Source organism: Elephas maximus, chromosome 26 (assembly GCF_024166365.1).
Source record: "Elephas maximus indicus isolate mEleMax1 chromosome 26, mEleMax1 primary haplotype, whole genome shotgun sequence".
In the NCBI taxonomy this organism is placed as follows: Eukaryota; Metazoa; Chordata; class Mammalia; order Proboscidea; family Elephantidae; genus Elephas; species Elephas maximus.
The window spans coordinates 37,624,535-37,641,623 of record NC_064844.1 but is presented as its reverse complement, the minus strand read 5'-3'; the positions used below and the strand labels follow the sequence as shown (position 1 = coordinate 37,641,623).

At 40.1% G+C, this 17,089-nt stretch overlaps 1 protein-coding gene across 1 annotated transcript in view; it reads right to left on the bottom strand.

Moving 5' to 3' along the window:
* COPB2 (COPI coat complex subunit beta 2) overlaps positions 1-16,860 on the bottom strand; it is a 58,286-nt gene extending 41,426 nt beyond the window's left edge. The window contains exon 1 of the mRNA XM_049870199.1: positions 16,742-16,860. Coding sequence (XP_049726156.1) covers positions 16,742-16,744 — 3 coding nt within the window. The 5' untranslated portion in view covers positions 16,745-16,860. The remainder of the gene's footprint in view (positions 1-16,741) is intronic.
* Positions 16,861-17,089: the final 229 nt, after the last annotated feature.

Sequence of the window (17,089 nt, the reverse complement as noted above, 5' to 3'; positions counted from 1 at the left end):
AAAGAACACCAAAGACACAAGGAAAATATGAACCCAAGAGAAAGAAAGGGCCACATAAACCAGAGACTCCATTAGTCTGAGACGGGAAGAACTAGACGGTGCCTGGCTACCTCCGATGACTGCCCTGACAGGGAACACAACAGAGAATCCCCGATGGACCAGGAGAACAGTGGGATGCAGACCTCAAACTCTAGTAAACAGACCAGACTTAATGGTCCGACCGAGACTGGATGGACCCCAGCGGTCATGGTCCCTGGACTCTCTGTTAGCCCAAAACTGAAGCCATTCTCAAAGCCAACTCTTCAGACAAAGATTAGACTGGTAAAATGATACTAGTGAGAAGCGTGCTTCTTAGCTCTAGTAGACACGAGACTATGTGGGCAGCTCCTGTCTGGAGGCGAGATGAGAAAGCAGAGGGGGACAGGAGCTGATTGAATGGACACAGGAAATACAGGGTGGAAAGGAGTGGGCTGTCATATTGTAGGGAGAGCAACTAGGGTCACACAACAATGTATGTGTAAGTTTTTGTATGAGAAATTGAATTGTAAGCTTTTGCTAAAAGCACAATTAAAAAAAATCACAAAAGGACAAATACTGTATGAGATGAGACCACCATTATAAAAACTCATGAAAAGGTTTACACACAAAAAGAAACAATTTTTGATGGTTATGAGGGAAAAGGGATGGGGATGGAAAAATAGTGACTAGACAATAGATAAGTGGTAACTTTGGTGAAGAATAAGACAGTATAAAATACTGGGGAAGCCAGCACAACTTGTACAAGGCAAAGTCATGAAAGCTCCATAGACACATCCAAACTCCCTGAGGGACTAATTGCTGGGCTGAGGGCTGTGGGAACCACAGCCTTGGGGAACATTTAGCTCAACAGGCATAACAGTTTTATAAAGAAAATGTTCTACATTCTACTCTGGTGAGTAGTTTCTAGGGTCTTAAAAAACTGTAAGCAGCCATCTAAGATACTCCACTGGTCTCACCCCTTCAGGTGCAAGGGAGAATGAAGAAAACTAAAGATACCAAGGAAAGATTAGTCTAAAGGACTAATAGATCACGACTATCACAACCTTCACCAGATCACAACCTTCACCAGACTGAGTCCAGTATAACTAGATGGTGCCTGGCTACCACCACTGACTGCTGACAGGCATCACAACAGAGGGTCCTGGACAGAGCTGGAGGAAAATGTGGAACAAAATTCTAACTCACAAAAAAGACCAGACTTACTGGCCTGACAGAGACTGGAGACACCCAGAGAGTAGGGCACCTGGACACCCTTTTAGCTCAGTACTGAAGTCACTCCTAAGGTTCACCCTTCTGCCAAAGATTAGACAGGCCCATAAAACAAAATGAGACTAAAGGGGCACACCAGCCCAGGGGCAAGGACTAGAAGGCAGAAGGGGACAGGAAAGCTGGTAATAGGGAACCCAAGGTTGAGAAAGAACAGCGTTGACATGTCATGGGGTTGTTAACCAATGTCATAAAACAATACGTGGACTGTTTAATGAGAAGCTAGTTTGTTCTATAAACCTTCATCTAAAGTACAAAAAAAAAAAAAAAGGTACCAAAACAAAAAAAAAATAGTCATAAATTTCTGGATCAGCTGAAAGGACCCTGGGGACCACACTTTAGGAAACCTCTGGTTTATAATATACCTAACAAATAAATGTAAAATATTTAATACATCACAATTTTGTACCTATGCCAATCATGTTATATCAGAAAAAATCTTAAGAAGTGTTACTCATGAAGTACTAGTATCCCTAAGCCATAATATTAAGTTCTTCAGAGAAAAGTGGGTTGATTTTGACAAAATATTAGTAAATGCAAGGCAATTAAGCACATGATTAATAGGATTACAATCATAAAAGCCTTTGAAGTCATGTAGGAACTTTTGCAATATTTTAATAGATTAAGCTACAGAAACAAACTTAATGAAAATTAGGAACAATTTTAATCAAAACTAAAATATTCTCCTGAGTCAGAAAACAGTAATAGTTTAAAACAGCCTGTATCACCCAGATTCCTCATTGAAACCAGAGAATACAGAATATAACTTTAGTGACTATTTTCTCAATTCTCCCATGGGGGCCGTTTTAGCAGAAAAATTAATTCATTATATACAATGACGCTTTGGGGCAGCAGAACTTAATTCTCTCTTGAAAGTATGTTGTGAAAGGCTGACTTAAAATATATTTCTATTTCAAGAGGTCTTAAACCCAATCTACAAGTTTATTTGGCAAGTTGAATTTCTATCAACTCTTTAGTTTTGTGAGCTTCCATGATGACCATGAATGGTTACATAAATTTAAGGTTTTTTTCAACATAAAACAAAAAGCTAGCAGAGAAAATTTCTGGAGACAAAACAAACACCTCACAAGTCCTTTGTTCGTATCTTTTTGGATCTCTATTAAGTGTGGGTCTCTGACTATTTCAAACCTTGTCGTTACTTCTATACACATCTCTCTCACTTTCAGTAACTATTTTTAGCCCTTTAAAAAAAAAAATCCAATGCCGTCGAGTCGATTCCGACTCATAGCTTTTAGCCCTTACCTTACTTTAAAAGGAACCCCTGGTGGCGTAGTGGTTAATAGCTACGGCTGCTAACCAAAAGGACAGCAGCACAAATCCACCAGGTGCTCCTTGAAACCCTATGGGGCAGTTCTACTCTGTGCTGTAGGGGTCACTATGAGTCAGAATTGGCCCGACGGCAACGGGGTTTTGCTTACTTTGAAAGATCAGAGTTCTGTCTCTTCTTTTCAATCACCTCAAAAATGTTTCCACTACTGTACCTTCCTCTCCCTCTCAAACTTTCTACCTTAAACCATCTTCCCAAGGAAATGGGACCTTTTATTTCATCCATTTCTAAATTTTGCCCCATTAGTTATAATCCAACTCCTTTTTTCTGGTTCCTTCATAGTCAACAAAGTGTCTACTATGTATCAAGAACCATGGTGGGGTCTATCACATAGGCCTGCACATCTTAACACTTTTCCTGCAATAACTAACTGAGGAAACCCAATACTTACATACTGTGTATGTTTTGCCATAAAAACGTTTTAAATGACTTATTATTGAGTAAAAGTGATGCTCCAGGAAAGTGGGCCAGAGATACGTAAACTTTACATACTCCCATTGCACAAATCCCAGTTTTAAAGGCACAGGTATGGGCTCTTGCTATCGTATTTCTCCCAACATTTAAGTGATTACTTTGTATAAGACATTGTCAGGCACTCTGAGGAATACAAAGATGAGTAAAATGCAGATTTGTCCAAAAGGAGGTATAAATTAGGCATGTAATACAAAATAAATGTGTCAGTACCACAAGTTAAGCGAAACAAAAGTGACAAAGGCGTTCGAAGTGGGTAAGGATCACTTCTGGCCAAGAGAAAACAGGGATGTATGCACGGAGGAGGCATTTCAATCAGGTCTTGAAGGATAGGCATAAATTAAATGTTGAAAATAGGCAAAGCAAATATATTTGGTGCTCTAGGGAATAAAAGGTGAGCGAATATTGTATGTCCTTAAGGAGCTTACAATCTGGTGAGAAAAGTATGTAAGTTACTTCAACACAATGCAGAATGCGAAAAGAGCCAAAAGAGATAAAAAGTGTCATAATGGTTCAAAAGGGAACAAAAGGAAATTTAGTTGGTAACATTAGTAAATCAGTCAGGCTGGAAGTAGTATTCCAGTAAGATTTGAGTCAAGTGGGGGGGTCATTAACACCCTAACGATTGTCTGTTTCCCAGCCTAGCATCTAAGCTCTATGAGGGCAAGAATCAGTTTTGTTTTTGGTGGGGTGGGCGTGTCTTCCAGTCAGAGGTGAGTGCTTACTATAGGCCAGGCACTGTTCTAAGGGCTTAACATTGAACTTAATTCTCAAAAAACTACCAACATTGAATTTAGGATGACTTCCAGTTTTCCACTCTGGGGTGGAAAAGGTCAGGGCATGCTACAGGCATGAATAGTCCATTTCAACTGGGTCTTAGAGATAAAAATTACATTTGATGCCTGCTTCTTCCTTGCACCCATCAATCAGTTTTCAGGTCCTTTTTCACAATTACTACTATCTTTCATTTCTCAATTATTCTGCCACTACACTAATAGGACTCTCAGTAATTAACATCTCTATCCTGTGATGACAAACTATTTGTAATAGCTTCTAAATATCCCCCCTCCATTTCTTATCTCCCACCAATTTAACCAACCTTTCTCATAAACCAGACGGCCCTTCCAAAAACACTTTAACGCCCCTTTGATCAAAAGCCCCCAAAGGTTTTTTGCTATTAATCAAATAATAATCAAACCCTTTTCCCTAATATGCAAGGCTCTGGAACCTTTCAAGATCTATCCTAGGTAAAACATTGTCAGTGACAGGATAATATCCATATGCCTACAAGGAAGAACAGTTAATACAATATTATTCAAATCTACGCACCAACCGCTAAGGCCAAAGATGAAGAAATTGAAGATTTTCACCAACTTCCACAGTCTGAAATTGATCAAACTCGCACTCATGATGCATTCATAATTACTGGCAATTGGAATGAAAAAGTTGGAAACAGAGAAGAAGAATCGGTAGCTGGAAAAGATGACCTTGGTGATAGAAACACTGCTGGGGAGTGCATGATACAATTTTGCAAAACCAAGGGCTTCTTCATTGCAAATACCTTTTGTCAATGACATAAATGGTGACTATATATGAGGACCTCGCCAGACAGAAGACACAGGAATCAAACAGACTACATATGTGGAAAGAGAAGATGGAAAAGCTCCATATCAATATCACTAGTCAGAACAAGGCCAAGGGCCGACTGTGGAACAGACCATCAATTCCTCATATGCAAGCTCAGGCTGAAGTTGAAGAAAATTAGAACAAGTCCACGAGAGGCAAAGTACAACCTTGAGTATATCCCACCTGAATTCAGAGACCATCTCAAGATTAGATTTGACGCGGGAGCCAAGAAGGTGGAATAGACAGATACTTCTGGAGAGCCCTCTTTACAACAAAGACCTGAAAAAACAATTAAAACGAGTATATTTATGACAAGCTGGGAGCCTGGAGCATCAAAGGCAAGCTTAGACAACAAACTGAGGGGCAGGGGAGGAAGAGACCATTCAGAAGTGGAGCGGAGTTACCTGACCTGAAATGCGCGGAGCCCTCAGGCACCATTCCTGGAGCAGCGGCGGTGGGCTAGTACTAGCGTTTGGTCGCAGTTTCCTCAGGGAGAAGCAGCCAGCCACACAGCCCACTCTCACCTCTGGAACCTGACGGGAACAGCGCTCTCGACAAATGCTAAGAACTTGCATATATTTTACCGCACCTCCCACCCCCCCAAACCCCAAGCTGGCTTCAGCGGCTGAATCCCTGGGCCTGAGATAGACCCTGATGAGCACCTAGAGCCATCCTCCTGGACTTGGGGAAGGAAAAAATTTGCAATTGGCGGGAAAAGATAATTTGCTATCTCCATTTAACCGGGGGAGCTCATGACAGAAGCGGCTCCTGTCCAGGCATAAACCATCTGTGGACCTTGAGCACCTTTTCCTTCTGCATGGACCTGTGTGGGCCTATTTTGGGAGAATAGGCCCTTGTTGGCAAACTCCAATTATTTCAGCTGTGCGGTGGAGAGGTGGGTGTTTCATGTTTGACATTGCTTTCCCTATTAAACAAGGTCATCACCTACCCACACCACAGCCTTAAGGACGTAGCTCCACTCAGGTCACCCAGCCACCCGTGACAGGAGTCCAAAGACAACTGGTATCTCCCTGTCCTTACAACCAAAAACTTTGGGTGCCCATGGTCCCTCTGCAGAACCCACCCACTAGCACGCTCTAGGGAACAGACATACATTTTCCACAAAGACACTTGGGGGTCAGTTCTCAGCCCCCTGCCTTGTTCAGAGCGTGACCCCCTGCTGCAATCAGATACCAGTATATAAGCGAACCACCCCTGCCCCTCTAAGACTGTAGGACAGAGCCTGTACCACACACTTGATGATCAGCTACCTGGAAACCTAAGCTGAATTCATACAAGAAAACTGAATGGACTCCTAAACTGATATACCTGATAGCAGCTCTAGCCAGCTGGGGACAGGACACCAAGCCGCAAAGGCGAAAATAATTAAGCTACCTCACTCAAGCAACCCATAGGGGTATACCAAAACAAAACAAAGCAAGAAGCTACGACACAGTAAGCAAGCATAAACTAATACAATAACTTATGGATGGCTCGGAGACAACAGTCAATATCAAGTCACATAAAGAAACAGACCATGATCCCCTCAACAGGCTCTCAAAACAAAGAATCCAGGGATCTTCTAGATGAAAGCACATTCCTGGAATTACCAGATGTAGAACACAAAAGTTTAATATACAGAGCCCTTCAAGACATCAAGAAGGAAATGAGGGAATACGCAGAATAAGCCAAGGAACACACAAGTAAAGCAACTGAAGAAATTAGAAAGATTATTCAGGAACATAATGAAAAGTTGAATAAGCTGGAAAAATCCATAGACAGATGGCAATCAGAAATTCAAAAGATTAACAACAAAATTAAAGAATGAGACAACTCAATAGAAAGTCAGAGGAGCAGAATTGAGCAAGTAGAAGCTAAAATTTCTGAATTCAAAGATAAATCACTTGGCATTAATATATTTGAAGAAAAATCAGATAAGAGAATTTTAAAAAATGAAGAAACCTTAAGAATCCTGTGGGACTCTATCAAGAGAAAAAACCTATGAGTGACTGGAGTACCAAAACAGGGAGGGACAACAGAAAATACAGAGAGAATTGCTGAAGATTTGTTGGCAGAAAACTTCCCTGATATTGTGAAAGATGAGAAGATATCTATCCAAGAAGCTCATGGAACTCCACATAAGGTAGATGTTGAAAGAAAGTCACCAAGACATATTATAATCAAACTTGCCAAAACCAAAGATAAAGAGACAATTATAAGAGCAGCGAGGAATAAATGAAAAGTCACCTACAAAGGAGAGCCAATAAGAATAAGCTCAGACTACTTGGCAGAAAGCATGCAGGCAAGAAGGCAATGGGATGACATATTTAAAAAGTCGAAGAAAAAAATTGCCTGCCAAAAATCATATATGCAGCAAAACCGTCTCTTAAATATGAAGGTGAAATTAAGACATTTCCAGATAAACACAAATTTAGGGAATTTGTAAAAACCAAACAAAACTATAAGAAATACTAAAAGGAATTCTATGGTTAGAAAATCAATAATATCAGGTATCAATCCAAGACTAGAACACTGGGCAGAGCAACCAGAAGTCAACCCAGACAGGGAAATCCAAAAAAAACAAAGCAAGATTATAAAAAAAAAAAGCCCAAAACAGGGTAACAGCGATGTTATTACATGAAAGAAGACCATGTTAAAATAATAAAGAGGGACTAAAAAATGTAATCATACACCTTCCATATGGAGAGGAAGATACAGTGATAAAAAGAAATAAAAGTTAGTTTTAAATTTAGAAAAATAGGGGTAAATAATAAGGTAACCACAAAGCAGACACACTATCCTACACATCAAAATAAAATACAAAGGAAAAGTACAGACTCAGCAGAAACAAAATCAACAACCACAAATATGAGGAAAGGTCAATATATAAAGAAATCTACTCAGCACATAAAATCAAGTGGGAAAAAGAAACTGTCAACACACACAAAAAGACATCAAATTCATGGTACTAAATTCATACCTATCCATAATTACCTGAATGTAAATGGACTAAATGCACCAATAAAGAGTCAGAAACTGGCGGAATGGATTAAAAAACATGATCCGTCTATATGCTGCCTACAAGAGACACACCTTAGACTTAGAGACACAAACAAACTAAAACCCAAAGGATGGAAAAAAATACATCAAGCAAACAACAATCAAAAAAGAGCAGGAGTGGCAATATTAATTTCTGACAAAATAGACTTTAAAGTTATATCCATCAGAAAGGATAAGGAAGGACACTATACAATGATTAAAGGGAACGTACACCAAGAAGATATAACCATATTAAATATTTATGCCCCCAATGACAGGGCTGCAAGGTACATAAAACAAACTCTATCAGCATTGAAAAGTGAGATAGACAGCTCCACAATAATAGTAGGAGACTTCCACACACCACTTTTGGTGAATGACAAGGCATCCAGAAAGAACCTCAATAAAGACACGAAGGTCTAAATGCCACAATCAACCAACTTGATCTTGTAGACATATACAGAAAACTCCACCCAACAGCAACCAACCATACTTTCTTTTCTAGTGCACATGGAACATTCCCTAGAATAGACCACATATTAGGTCATAAAGCAAGTCTTAGCAGAATACAAAACACTGAAATATTACAAAGAATCTTCTCTGACCATAAGGCCATAAAAGTGGAAATCAATAACGGAAAAGAAACCAAACACTAGGAAACTGAACAATACCCTGCTCAAAAAAGACTGGATTACAGAAGACAGTAAGGATGGAATACCAAAATTCAGAGAATCCATTGAGAATGAAAACACTTCCTATCAGAACCTTTGGGACACAGCAAAAGCGGTGCTCAGAAGCCAATTTATATCAATAAATGCACACATCCAAAAAGACGAAAGGGCCAAAATCAAAGAATTATCCCTACAACTTGAACAAATAGAGAGCAACAAAAGAAACCCACAAGGCAGCAGAAGAAAACAAATAATAAAAATTACAGCTGAACTAAATGAAATAGAAAACAGAAAAACAACTGAAAGAATTAACAAGACCAAAAGCTGTTTTTTTTTAAAAAAAATCAACAAAATTGATAAACCACTGGCCAAACTGACAAAAGAAAAACAGGAGAGGAAGCAAATAACCCGAATAAGAAATGAAGAAATGAGAGGGGCGATATTACAACAGACCCAACTGAAATTAAAAGAATCATATCAGATTCCTATAAAAAGCTATACTCAAGCAAATTTGAAAACCTAGAAGAAATGGATGAATTCCTAGAAATACACTACCCTAAGCTAACACAAACAGAAGTAGAACAACTAAATAGACATATAACAAAAGAAGAGATTGAAAAGGTAAACAAAAAACTGCCAACAAAAAAAGCCCTGGTCCGGATGGCTTCACTGCAGAGTTCTACCAAACTTACAGAGCAGAGTTAACACCACTACTACTAAAGGTATTTTAGTGCATAGAAAAGGGCAGACTACTATCAAACTCATTCTATGAAGCCACCATATCTCTGATACCAAAACCAGGTACAGACACCACAAGAAAAGAAAATTATACACCTATGTCCCTCATGAATGTAGATGCAAAAACCTCAACAAAATTCTAGCCAATAGAATTCAACAACATATCAAAAAAATAATTCACCATGACCAAGTGGGATGCAGGGATGTTCAACATTAGAAAAACAATTAATGTAATCTACCACATAAATAAAACAAAAGACAAGAATCACATGATTTTATGAATTGATGCAGAAAAGGCATTTGACTAAGTTCAACACTCATTCATGATAAAAACTCTCAGCAAAATAGGAATAGAAGGAAAATTCCTCAACATAATAAAGGGCATTTATACAAAGCCAACAGCCAACATCACCCTAAATGGCGAGAGCCTGAAAATATTCCCACTGAGACTGGGAAGTAGACAAGGATGCCCTTGATCACCACTCTTATTCAACATTGTGCTGGAAGTCCTAGCCAGAGCAATTAGGCTAGATAAAGAAATAAAGGACATCCAGAATGGCAAGGAAGAAGTAAAAGTACCTCTATTTCCAGATGACATGATGGTATACACAGAAAACCCTAAGGAATCCTCAAGAAAACTACTGAAACTGATAGAAGAGTTCAGCAGAGTATCAGGATACAAGATGAATATACAAAAATCAGTTGGATTCCTCTACACCAACAAAAAGAACATCAAAGAGGAAATCACCAAATCAATGCCATTTACAGTAGCCCCCGAACTGAATAAACTACTTAGGAATAAATCTTACCAGAGATGTAAAAGACTTATACAAGGAAAACTACACTACACTTCTGCCAAGAAACCAAAAGAGACTTACATAAGTGGAAGAACACACCTTGCTCGTGGATAGGGAGACTTAACATTATAAAATTGTCTATTCTACCAAAAGCAATTCATACGTTTAATGAAATTCGGATCCAAATCCCAACGACATTTTTTAATGAGATGGAGAAACAAATCACCAACTTCATATGGAAGGGAAAGAGGCCCTGGATAAATAAGGCATTACTGAAAAGGAACAAAGCAGGAGGCCTTACTTTACCTGATTTTAGAACCTATTATACCGCCACAGTAGTCAAAACAGCCTGGTACTGGTACAACAACAGATACATGGACCAATGGAAAAGAATTGAGAATCCAGACATAAATCCATCCACATATGAGCAGTTGATATTTGACAAAGGCTCCAAAACAGTTAAATGGGGAAAAGACAGTCTTTTTAACAAATGATGCTGGCATAACTGGATATCCATCTGCAAAAAAATGAAACAAGACACATACCTCACTCCATGCCCAAAGACAAGCTCAAAATGGATCAAAGACCTAAATATAAAATCTAAAACGATAAAGATCATGGAGGAAAAAATAGGGACAATGATAGGAGTCCTAATACATGGCATAAACAGTATACAAAACATTATAAAGAATGTAGAAGAAAAACTAGATAACTGGGAGCTCCTAAAATTCAAACACCTATGCTCATCCAAAGACGTCACCAAAAGAGTAAAAAGACTACCTACAGACTGGAAAAAAGTTTTTAGCTATGATATTTCTGATCAGCGCCTAATCTCTAAAATCTACATGATACTGTAAAAACTCAACTGCAAAAAGACAAATAACCCAATTAAAAAATGGGCAAAAGATATGAATAGACACTTCACTAAAGAAGACATTCGGGTAGCTAACAGATATGAGTTGGAATCGACTTGAGGGCATTGGGTTTTAACACATATGTGAGGAAATGTTCACCATCAGTAGCCATTAGAGAAATGCAGATCAAAACTACAATGAGATTTCATCTCACTCCAACAAGGCTGCCATTAATCCAAAAAACACAAAGTAATAAATATTGGAGAGGCTGTGGAGAGATTGGAACACTTCTACTCTGCTGGTGGGAATGACAAATGGTACAACCACTTTGCAAATCAATTTGGCACTTCCTTCAAACCTAGAAATAGAACTACCATACAATCCAGCAATCCCACTCCTTGGAACATATCCTGGAGAAATAAGAGCCTTTACACAAACAGATTTATGCACACCCATGTTTATTGCAGCCCTGTTTACAATAGCAAAAACTTGGAAGCAACCAAGGTGCCCGTCAACGGATGAATGGATAAATAAATTATGGTATATTCACACAGTGGAATACTACGCATCAATAAAGAACAGTGAGCAATCTGTGAAACATTTCATAACATGGAGGAACCTGGAAGGCATTATCCTGAGTGAAATTAGTCAGTTGCAAAAGGACAAATATTGTATAAGACCACTATTATAAGAACTTGAGAAACAGTTTAAACTGAAAAGAAAACATTCTTTTGTGGTTACGAGAGGGGGGAGGGAGGGAGGGTGGGAGAGGGGCATCCACTAATTAGATAGTAGATAAGAACTACTTTAGGTGAAGGGGAAGACAGCACACAATACAGGGGAGGTCAGCACAATTGGACTAAACCAAAAGCAAAAAAGTTTCCTGAATAAACTGAATGCTTTGAAGGCCTGCGTAGCAGGGGCAGTGGTTTGGGAACCATGGTTTCAGGGGACATCTAAGTCAATTGGCATAATAAAATCTATTAAGAAAACATTCTGCATCCCACTTTGAAGAATGGCATCTGGGGTCTTAAACGCTAGCAAGCAGCCATCTAAGATGCATCAATTGGTCTCAACCCACCTGGATCAAAGGAGAATGAACAACACCAAAGCAAAAGCCCATTACGAGCCCAAGAGACAGAAAGGACCACATGAACCAGAGACTACACCATCCTGAGACCAGAAGAACTAGATGGTGCCTGGCTACAACCGATGACTGTCCTGACAGGGAACATAATGGAGAAGCCCTGAGGGAGAAGGAGAGCAGTGGGATGTAGACCCCAAATTCTCATAAGACCAGACTTAATGGTCTGACAGAGACTAGAAGGACCCTGGTGGTCATGGCCCCCAGACCTTCTGTTGGCCCAGGACAAAAACCATTCCTGAAGCCAACTCTTTGGACATGGATTGGACTGGACAATGGGTTGGGGAGGGATGCTGGTGAGGAGTGAGCTTCTTGGATCAGGTGGACACTTGAGACTATGTTGGCATCTCCTGCCTGGTGGGGAGATGGGAAGGTGGAGGAGGTTAGAAGGCGGCAAAATGGACACAGAGAGAGTGGAGGGAGAGCGTAGGCTGTCTCATTAGGCGGAGAGTAACTGGGAGCGTGTAGCAAGGTGTACATGGGTTTTTGTGTGAGAGACTGACTTGATTTGTAAACTTTCACTTAAAGCACAATAAAAATTATAAAAAAAAAATAGATTTGATGCATTGAACGCTAATGACCAAAGATCAGACAAGTTGCAGAATGACATCAAGGACGTCATACATGAAGAAAGCAAAAGGTCATTAAAGAGACAGGAATGAAAGAAAAGATCAAAATGAATGTCCGAAGAAACTCTGAAAGTTGCTCCTGAATATCGAGTAGCTAAAGCAAAAGGAAGAAATGATGAAGTAAAAGATCTGAACAGAAGATTTCAAAGGGTGGCTCGATGAGAGAAAGTAAAATATTATAATGGTACTTGCAAAGACCTGGAGATAGAAAACCAAAAGGGAAGAAAGCTCAGCATTTCTCAAGCTGAAAGAACTGAGGAAAAGATTCAAGCCTCGAGCTGCAATACTGAAGGATTCTATGGGGAAAATACTCAACGATGCAGGAAGCATCAAAAGAATGATCAGAGTCACTGTACCATTTCAGGAGAGGAGAGCAGAGCAGAGGAGAGCATATGATCAAAAACCACTGGTACTGAAAGAAGAGGTCCAGGCTGCACTGAAACCACTAGCAAAAAACAAGGCTCCAAGAATTGACGAATATCAATTAAGATGTTTCAACAAATGGATGCAGCACTGGAAGTTCTCACTTGTCTATGCCAGGAAATTTGGAAGACAGGCCAAACAACTGAAAGAGACCTATATTTGTGCCCACTCCAAAGAAAGGTGATTCAACAGAATGTGGAAACTGTCAAGCAATATCATTAGTATCACACACAAGTAAAATTTTACTGAAGATCATTCAAAAGCAGTTGCAGCAGTACACTGGCAGGGAACTGACAGAAACAAAGGCATGGAACAAGTGATATCACCGCTGATGTCAGCTGGATCATGGCTGAAAGCAGAGAATACCAGAAAGATGTTTACGCCTGTTTTATTGACTATGCTAAGGCATTCAACAAATTATGGATAACACTGCAAGGAATGGGAATTCCAGAACATTTAACTGTGCTCATGAGGAACCTGTACATAGATCAAGAGGCAGTCGTTCCAATAGAACTGGGGGATATCGCATGGTTTAAAGTCAGGAAAGGTACGAGTCAAGTTTGTATCCTTTCACCGTACTTATTCAATCTGTATGCTGAGCAAATAATCTGAGAAGCTGGACTATATGAAGAACATGGCATCAGGACTGGACGAAGACTCATTAACAACCTGCTATATGCAGATGACACAAGCTTGACTGGTGAAAGCAAAGAGGACTTGAAGTACTTACTGATGAAGATCAAAGACCACAGGCTTTAGTATGGATTATATCTCAACATAAAGAAAACAAAAATCCTCACAACTGGACCAATAAACAACGCTATGATAAATGGAGAAAAAATTGAAGTCAAGGATTTCATTTTACTTGGATCCACAATCAATGCCCATGGAAGCAACAGTCAAGAAATCAAATGACATATTGCACTGGGCAAATCTCCTGCAAAAGATCTCTTTAAAGTGTTAAAAAGCAAAGATGTCACTTTAAGGACTAAGATGCACCCTGCCCCCAAACCAGGGTGTTTTCAAAAGTCTCATACACATGTGAAAACTGGACAATGAATAAAGAAGACCAAAGAACTGACACCTTTGAAATATGGTGCTGGTGAAGAATACTGAATATACTGTGGACTGCCAAAAGAACGAACAAATCTGTCTTGGAAGAAGTACAGCCAGAATGCTCTTTAGAAACAAGGATGGCAAGATTTCGTCTTATACACTTTGGACATGTGGGACCTGTCCCTGGAGAAGGACATCATGCTTAGTAGGGGGTCAGTAAAAAGAGAAAGATCCTCAATGAGATGGATTGACACAGCGGCTCCATCAATGGACTCAAGCATAACAAAGATGGTGAGGATGGCACAGGATAGGGCCATGTTTCATTCTGTTGTACACAGGGTGGCTATGAGTTGGAACCAACTAGACAGCACCTAAAAACAAGGCTCTTGAAAATCTATTTCCCAACTACCTTTTTTTTCTTAATTACCTTTTAAGACTTATCTCCCACAATGCCCTTGAATGAACTTTACACTAATCAAATTAACTACTCAATATTCCTGTTCCCTGAATATGCTGGGCCATTCATTTCTTCTACAACTTTATTAACTGTATTACTTCTACAAACAAAATCTGTCACAAAGTACCTGAGGTGCAAGGACAGACATCTCTACAGGGTATGGAGGGAAGTAGCCTATTGTATTTGGGGAGAGTGCTGAGCAGTTCGTTAGATAAGGATCCTGGTCTTGCTTATACTGTACCCTCGACTCTAAATGTCTCCCTCCATTTCCATCTTCCCAAAGCTGCACGCATTTAGGACTCAGCTTAATAAGACCTTTCTGATGACCTGAGCCAGAAGTATCCTTTCTTTTCCTATAGGATTTCAAGCATTCACAGTACATTTGTGTACATGTCTCTTGCTTACTACAGGAGGTACTCCTTGAGGACAGGGTCACTTCTTATATGTGTCTTTATCTCCATAAAAAAAAAAAAATTTTTTTTTTTTAATCTCCATAGCACCACATATATTTGGATATGAGGGGTTGACGATAGGTAGTATAACTCAAGTCTAGAAAGTCATGCTGCCTGTACTCAAACTCTAGTTCCACAACTCATTTTACATGTGCAAGAGTGGGCAAGTTTACTTAACCTCTCTCAGGTTCAACATATATATAACAAAAAGAGTTCTATTGTCTCCTGCTTAGTGTTATGTGAGTTAAATTCAAAGTCAAGCCCTTAGAACAGTGGCTAGTTTATAGTAAGCACTCAATATAACATTATAGCTCTATCTCACAACTGGCAAGTTTTACTGAAATACACAGCACATAATAAATGCTCTCTGGTAAATGAATGAATTTATACTTTTCAACTTATACAAAAAATTATAAATTCGTTAAATGAAAGGAGGTGATAATTCATTACAGAAATACATTTTCTTAATTAAAAGATTGCAAAAAAAAAAAAAAAAGGAATTAGGCAGATCCAAGGTCCTTTTCTGAAAATGTTACAGCAAGCATAGCAGAGCTCAAACCAGAGGCTGTAGTGATTTGAGTTCGTATAATTAAGAGATCTGAGGTCTCATTCAGGGCCTCTTAACCTGGAGATACAAGAAAGGCCACAGAGGAGGCTGGGGATGGGAAGTAGGTCTGTGTGTTGCTGTCGTTATGTGCCATCAAGTGAATTCCGCCCCTATATGACAGGGTTGGACTCGACAGCAATGGGTTTTTTTTTTTTTTTTTTTTTTTAATGACAGGGTAGAACTGCCCCATAGGGTTTCCTAGAGCGTGTACCCAATGCAATTCTATGTAAAGCTGTGTATGTTCTTCCATGCACCTTTCTGGGAGTACCCATCACTTTTATCAGTTTCTCCAAGAGATTAATGATCCATAAAAGATGACGAGAACTCCCGTTTTAGTACCAATTCCGCCGCAATTAGCTGTGCAAACTTACGGGATTTTTGTTTAATGCAAGATGAGGGACTTGGATTAATTAATCCTTAAGGTCTTCAGGCTTAAAATCATTGATCTTATGCTTTCTAACAAGTACAAAGACAGGAAAATGTTTAAATATAAAACACTGACTCTTACATTTTTCTGAAAAGACATTTGTCTTCCGGTATTTTAGGGCATTTTCTAGGGTGAGGGTGATAAAAAGAAAGTGTAGTTGTGACTGCCATTCTTACCAGCCACTATATTTGCAAATGCAGAAAAGCACACTAGCCAGTTTTATGAACTCCCCTCCCCAACTCTTTTCCCACCAGAAATTTAAGAGCTGGGATCCTAAAGCGCTTAAAATTCCCCTTTTGACTCCACATAACATTTTACTTTTTTTAGCTTCTCCGCTAAGTTAGCAGTCATCGTTTTAAGGGCAAAATGAAATAACTTTACCACACCTTCTTACGCAGTTCAACATTTTCTGCCTCTTAGAGTCCCTGGACTACGGACCTCACTGCAGAGCGAAGGGGCTCTGACAAGCACCAGGGAAGTCAAAGATCCCTCACTTACAGGCAGTGCCTCGAGAAACCACCTTGGATTCCTGGGCCCCACAGCCTTCTCAAACTTCTCAGGGCTCACGCCTGATCGAGACCTGGCAAGGCCGCACCAGGAGCCCAGGCCGCTGCTTACTGCGGGCCCCAGCCACGGAGTCCCAGGAGCCAGCTATACCCGGCGGGGCCCCGCTTCCAGTTGCGGGGCCTGGACCTACCATGGCTCGGTCCGTCCAGGTCCGAAGGCCCTCGCTTGCTACCGCCGACTCAGGCTCAGAAAGAACCACCGACCTGAGGACCCGCAGGCTGACTGACGTGGAACTTCCGGGAGGCGATTCTCGCGATAGTAGAAGGTGACGGCCCAAGCGCCTGCGCAAACTCGGCGCAGGTCCGTCGCTTTCCCAAGCCCCTCCCCTGTTTCTTAGGCAACGAGCCATTGTCAAAACTGTAGCGGTCCGACCTGGCGTCATTTCAGAGACGTGGCGTTGGCTCCACCGGGAGGGTAGTGTCCTGGGGCGGCTGAACAAGGCCTAGAACCGGAAAAATGAGAGATTAGAATCGGAAAA